The sequence below is a fragment of the Oryctolagus cuniculus genome, chromosome 11 (assembly GCF_051225735.1).
Source record: "Oryctolagus cuniculus isolate XC-2025 breed Fujian yellow rabbit chromosome 11, ASM5122573v1, whole genome shotgun sequence".
NCBI classification, from domain to species: Eukaryota; Metazoa; Chordata; class Mammalia; order Lagomorpha; family Leporidae; genus Oryctolagus; species Oryctolagus cuniculus.
In genome coordinates, this window is record NC_142877.1 from 28281818 (window position 1) to 28287892 (window position 6075).

A 6075-nucleotide genomic window follows, 5' to 3' on the forward strand; every position below is an offset into this window, starting at 1 on the left:
GGCTGTCCTAAAGCAAAGAGACGCAAGCAGTGATGTGGGAGACATGCCTGTGGGTCCCACACACGCGCTGCTGCCTGCAGGTGCACCCGTCCTCGCAGCAAGGAAAAGGCCGTTGTGGTAGCCTGGGAGAGGCGGCTGATGGTAGTGGGCGACGCACCCGAGAGCATCCAGTATCCTTGGAAGCTGCTTGTGCAGTGCGGGGTAGGGGTGAGGAGCCGGGATGAGTGGTTTGTTACTTGCTCTGCTCCACCTCTGGGTGCTCGTTATAGCCTTGACCAAGCTCAGGTTCGTGCTGGATGAGGACTCTTACCTGGTGCCTGAACTCGACGGGGTCCGCATCTTCTCTCGCAGCACCCACGAGTTCCTGCATGAGGTGCCAGGTGAGGCCCTCCCAGGGCATATATAATCCAGCTGCTCTGGGCCAGTGCCTCAGGGCAGGATAAGGGAGTTCTGGGGGGAACTGGGGCTTCCCGGCCCCCGGCCCCACTCACTAACTCCCTCCCCCAGCGGCCAGTGAGGAGATCTTCAAAATTGCCTCGATGGCCCCTGGAGCTCTGCTGTTGGAGGCCCAAAAGGAGTATGAGGTAAAACCCTGGGCTTCCTCCCAGGCCCCGGTGGCTCCCCTCTTTCTCCTTCTCCTTCCCTGACCGGCCCACTGTGTGGCCACAGCCAGGTGCCCCTGGCAGGGGGAGTGGGCAGGACTGGCAGACACTTGGCTGGGCTGGAGAGGATGGCTCAGCTGGACAGAAGTGACAGTGTCCTTCATATGGTTCTGGCAAGAGGCAGGGTGTCCCCACTGTTCCCAGCCCATAAGCCAGGGCTACTACTGGGAGGTCTCAAGGCCCCGCAACAGGCAGTTGTGGCCTAAGCTGGGGTGATCTCTGGATACCTCTGGTGGGTCTGGTGAGCTTGGGGGAGGTTTAGGCGTCTGTCTGCGCAGCCCCTTCACAGTGGCCCGTCTGAACCACAGTCCTGAAGGGCAGGGGGCCACGTGTGGGGATGTCTCTGTTCTCACGCTACATCCCTGGCCCTTCCCCCTAGAAAGAAAGCCAGAAGGCGGATGAATACCTGCGGGAGATCCAGGAACTGGGGCAGCTGACACAGGCCGTGCAGCAGTGCATTGAGGCCGCGGGGCACGAGCACCGTCCCGACATGCAGAAGAGTCTGCTCAGGGTTGGCCTGGAGGGCAGGGCTGGAGGATGCCGGGAAGGGGGTGTGAGAAGCACCAGGGGAAGTTGTTTCCTGTTGCCCTCTGGCTTTTCTCAGGCGGCGTCCTTTGGAAAGTGTTTCCTGGACAGATTTCCACCCGACAGCTTTGTGCGCATGTGTCAGGACCTGCGAGTGCTCAATGCTGTTCGCGACTACCACATCGGGATCCCTCTCACCTACAGCCAGTATCCTCATGCATGCCAGAAGGGTGCTGACAGCCATGAGTGGTGGGGGCAGGGGCTGCAGATGTGGTCTATAGGTCCTTGGCACATAGGGCTTATCCCCCGGCTGGATCCTTAACCAAAGAAAATACAGATACAAGCAGCTTACCATCCAGGTGCTGCTGGACAGGTATAGCAAGCCCAGGATGTTGTAAGGAGGGCTGTAAGTGGGTGGGCATTGCACCACTGGTGAGGTCAGTGATTACTGCTCCTGACCCATGTCTGGGATTTAGCATACCTGGGGCCACTCTGTCCCCTCACCCCTAAATCCCCCCTTTTTTTGACCCTCTGGCCTGCATAGACTAGTGTTGCGGAGACTTTACCCGCTGGCCATCCAGATCTGCGAGTACCTGCGCCTTCCTGAAGTACAGGGCGTCAGCAGGATCCTGGCTCACTGGGCCTGCTACAAGGCAAGCATGTGGGATGATGTCCAAGGGCATTTGGAGGATTTTGGGAACTAGTAAAGTATAGAAATAAAGTGTAGACCTGAAGGGGTGGGGTCTGATCGAGGGCCTATGAGGGTGGGGAGTAAGACTTGACAGCCAGATGTGTGTGACGCCCCTCCCTCCCATATTGCAGGTGCAACAGAAAGATGTGTCAGATGAAGATGTTGCTCGAGCCATTAACCAGAAACTGGGGGACACGCCTGGCGTCTCTTACTCCGACATTGCTGCGCGGGCCTATGGCTGTGGCCGCACGGAGCTGGCCATCAAGGTGTGAGCGCCCCGCTCTCCCCAGACACTCAGGGTCTTTGGGGGTGTTTGAGGGTCCCACATCATCTCCTTCTCTTTGCCTTCCCTCCCACCCCGCAGCTCCTAGAGTATGAGCCACGCTCAGGAGAACAGGTACCCCTTCTCCTAAAGATGAAAAGGAGCAAACTGGCACTGAACAAGGCCATTGAGAGTGGGGACACTGACCTGGGTGCGTAAGGTTTGGATGAGGGCAAGGCTGTGGCCTCTTGGCTGAGCAAGGGGCTGGGCTGGAGTCCCCACCCCACCGTCCTGTCCCACAGTGTTCACGGTGTTGCTGCACCTGAAGAATGAGCTGAACCGAGGAGACTTTTTCATGACGCTTCGGAACCAGCCCATGGCTCTGAGTTTGTATCGACAGGTGTGTGTGGTGGACAGGGTGGAGATGGAGCCTCCGGAGCCCTTGGGTTGGCTCTGCTGACTAATCGCCTACCTGTCCCCCAGTTCTGTAAGCATCAGGAGCTAGAGACGCTGAAGGACCTTTATAATCAGGATGACAATCACCAGGAACTGGGCAGCTTCCACATCCGAGCCAGCTATGCTGCAGAAGAGGTCTGAGGTCTATGGGGCGGGCAGGGGCCTGTGGTCTGGGGCTGCTGGTCGGTTCCTCCTCCAAAAGTCCAGTCCTTTGTGTTTGATGCACACCCTGTCTGGTCCTTACTGTTGAGGGGAGAGTATGGGAAGATGGAGGCCAGGATGGGGGTTGACCTTCGAGGAATGAGCATCCCGCTGGGACATCAGAGCTGTGCACTTAGTGGTACGGCTGACCCTGTTGACCCTGGACACAAGCATCAGGGAGGACACTGTGGCCTGGGCTGGGAGGGCCTGGGCCCTGTGCTGTGTGAGCTCCAGCCTCCCTCTTCTTTGTAGCGGATCGAGGGGCGAGTAGCAGCTCTGCAGACAGCAGCTGATGCCTTCTACAAGGCCAAGAATGAGTTTGCAGCCAAGGTTTGGCCCACTTTTTTCTAACTGTCTCTACTCCTCCCCTCCTGGTCCTCCCTCTTTGGCCCTCTCATCCTGACCTTCCTCATCTGGGTCCCCAGGCCACAGAAGACCAAATGCGCCTCCTCCGGCTTCAGCGGCGCCTAGAAGATGAGCTAGGGGGCCGATTCCTAGACCTGTCTCTACACGACACCGTCACCACTCTTATCCTTGGTGGCCACAACAAGCGTGCAGAGCAGTTGGCACGTGACTTCCGCATTCCTGACAAAAGGTAGTTGAGGGCCTAGGCCACACGTAAGTCCTGGGATGACCTACCTGTCCTGCAGCCCCCCCAAACCCAGCTTTCCTGCAGGCTGTGGTGGCTGAAGCTGACTGCCCTGGCAGAGCTAGAGGACTGGGAGGAGCTGGAGAAGTTTTCCAAGAGCAAGAAGTCGCCCATTGGCTACCTGGTAAGATGGAGCCTCCCCTCCAGCCACCTGCAGTGAGGGCAGGGTAGTCCTGGGGAGGGGACAGGCACGGTGCCAAGCAGGATGGCTCATTCGTGCACCTATTCAGCCATCCCACATGGTTTGCAAGTGCTTCATGGGTACACACGTTGGTGGGAAGACACCATCTGGTGTTGGGTACCCTGGAGGGTGGTCCAAGCCTGCCTACCAATGAGGAGAGGAAGGAGAATGAAAAGTTTTTCCCTCCTTGGGAAAAGAAGACCCTGTGTGCCTCAGGGGAAGTCTTGTTTGAGCCAGAGCTGGAGAGGGCCTGGAAGGGTGCACCTGTGAGGCAGGGAAAGCTCTTGAGGGCGTTTGCTTTCTGTGCCACGTGGTCCTGAGGGTGGAGGGAGGGTTTGATGAGGCAGTCATGAGAGAAAACATAGGACCTGAGAGGGCAGATGGCAGGAAGCACCTGTTGGGAGGGAGTAGTGGTGGACAGAGGAGTAGAAGCTTGAAAATAATTGATCTCAGTGCTCTAACAGGTCTTCTACTTAGGCTATTTCTGCCCTAAGAATGGTGAGATCATGACTGTGCTCATGGGAGGGGCGGGGATCACACATACCGATGGTTGTATAAAATATGTATGGACAGTGAGCCCCTCAGGGGGCTTTGCTCATCAGACAGTAGATGGGAAGGCCATGCCTTATCGTCTTCCTCCATCTCTTCCCTCTCCTGCCAAGCCCTTTGTGGAGATCTGCATGAAACAACATAACAAATATGAGGCCAAGAAGTATGCTTCCCGCGTGGGCCCTGAGCAGAAGGTCAAGGCTCTGCTTCTTGTTGGGTACGTCAACTGAAGACCCCGTGGGTGGTGGGGGGCTGAGCCAGTGGGCTGATAGTAGTCGGAGCTTGTGCTCTTGGATGTCCTGACAGTCTCCTCCCTGCTGCTCAAACCACAGGGATGTGGCACAGGCCGCAGATGTGGCCATCGAGCACCGGAACGAGGCTGAGCTGAGCCTTGTGTTATCCCACTGCACTGGAGCCACGGATGGGGCCACGGCTGACAAGATTCAACGGGCCAGAGCACAAGCCCAGAAGAAGTAGCACTCCCTGTGCAACTCCCTGAGCCAGGGCTTCTCCCCGTGATGCTTCTGGGCTTGGCAGAAGGGTCACTGTCCAGCTCCACCCCCAGAACAAGGCTGAGAACTGAGCTGGGGGAGCAGGTCTGGTTGTAAATAAAGTTGGGGTACTTGAGGTTCTTCTCTTATGCGGTCCAGCCTAAGCAAAAGCAAGCTGAGGGCACAGCCACCCACACACCACAGCAAACCTCCACATGTTTGTGTTGGAGCAGGAGGTGGGGGCTTCTCCAGCTGTACTTGCTAGAGACCTATCCGTCTCCACAAAGCTACCAGGGAGAGCTCTCTGAAGCTCACTGCCCTGGGAAGATCTAGGGGAGAGACGGTGCAGGCTCAAGTACCAGTTCCCCAGGAACCACACTGAAAAGAATTACATATGTGTACACACACACACACACACACACACACGAGCCATGCTAAAGCCTTTACCCTTCTGACTTCATTTATTCTATGTGACAGCCCTGTGAGATAGGCAACGTCACCCTATTTGATGATAGAGGAACTTGAGGCCCCCGGAGGCTGGTAAGGGCAAACGGGTGGCGGAACTGGAATTTGACTCCCAGGCCAGCTGTGCTCCAACCGGAATAGGGGTCTGTGAGCAGGGGAGCCTGAGGCAAGGTCCTGTTTGGCTGTGCCCCAAGGATCGGACTAGTGAGAGGCCCGTGAGCAGTGGGGGTCAGAGGAAGGGCTTTGGGCCCCTTGCCCACTGAACAGCTGTGAGTGATTCTTGAGTGGTCTCCAGGCGTGAGAGGAGAGCAAGGAAGACGTCAGTTCTACCAAAGAAGGGAACTACACACTGGAGACCCAGCTCCCTCCTCCCCCAGTCAGTGGGGCCTTTCGTGGCTCCGTGTCCTCCCTGTCTGCAGCCTCTGTCCACACTCCCGTGCACTGTGGCTTCATGTCCCAGCACCCCCACCCAACACTGAGGGCACTGCCTTTTCCTGGTGTGGCCCCCTTTTGTCAAGTAGGAAACCAAAGCCCAGAGAGCAGACCTCACCAGAGCTTCACACTCAAAGGGCTGACTGCTTTTAAAAAGAGACTCAGGACCTGGTAAAGTATTCCTTTTCCTTTCCTTTTTTTTCAGATGTGTAAACTTAAATTTGTGAAAATCCTTCACGGGGTTATAAATCAAATTATAAAACCACCATTTGTTATGCTCACTATTTATTGTGTGGGTCAAGAAATTGAACAGGACACAGAGGGATGGTTTGTGTCTGCTCCACAAAGTCTAGGACATCAGCTGTGAGACTCAAAGCTCAGGGGTGACTTGAAAGCTAGGGCTGAAACCGACTGAAGGCTTGCTTACATGTCTGGTAGTGAAGCTTGCTGTTTAGCTATCGGCCAGAACGCTAGAACCTGGGGTACCTGCAGCATGGTGGTTGGGTCCTAG

The 6075-nt window shown here is 56.4% G+C and overlaps 1 protein-coding gene across 5 annotated transcripts in view; it reads left to right on the plus strand.

Moving 5' to 3' along the window:
* Positions 1–5829, plus strand: part of VPS16 (VPS16 core subunit of CORVET and HOPS complexes) — a 22779-nt gene extending 16950 nt beyond the window's left edge. For 4 of the 5 annotated variants that reach the window (XM_002710879.6, XM_089308161.1, XM_051845209.3 and 1 more), the window contains 16 exons: positions 81–170; positions 286–380; positions 508–584; positions 1042–1173; positions 1267–1394; positions 1525–1560; positions 1732–1840; positions 2010–2144; positions 2243–2351; positions 2443–2540; positions 2624–2731; positions 3050–3127; positions 3223–3392; positions 3474–3570; positions 4290–4393; positions 4509–5829. In XM_002710879.6, the coding sequence (XP_002710925.5) occupies positions 81–170; positions 286–380; positions 508–584; positions 1042–1173; positions 1267–1394; positions 1525–1560; positions 1732–1840; positions 2010–2144; positions 2243–2351; positions 2443–2540; positions 2624–2731; positions 3050–3127; positions 3223–3392; positions 3474–3570; positions 4290–4393; positions 4509–4653 (1711 nt within the window). In that variant the 3' untranslated portion in view covers positions 4654–5829. Of the gene's footprint in view, positions 1–80; positions 171–285; positions 381–507; positions 585–1041; positions 1174–1266; positions 1395–1524; positions 1561–1731; positions 1841–2009; positions 2145–2242; positions 2352–2442; positions 2541–2623; positions 2937–3049; positions 3128–3222; positions 3393–3473; positions 3571–4289; positions 4394–4508 lie in introns of all 5 variants that reach the window. The other variant, XR_016216648.1, reaches the window with a different exon arrangement.
* Positions 5830–6075: the final 246 nt, after the last annotated feature.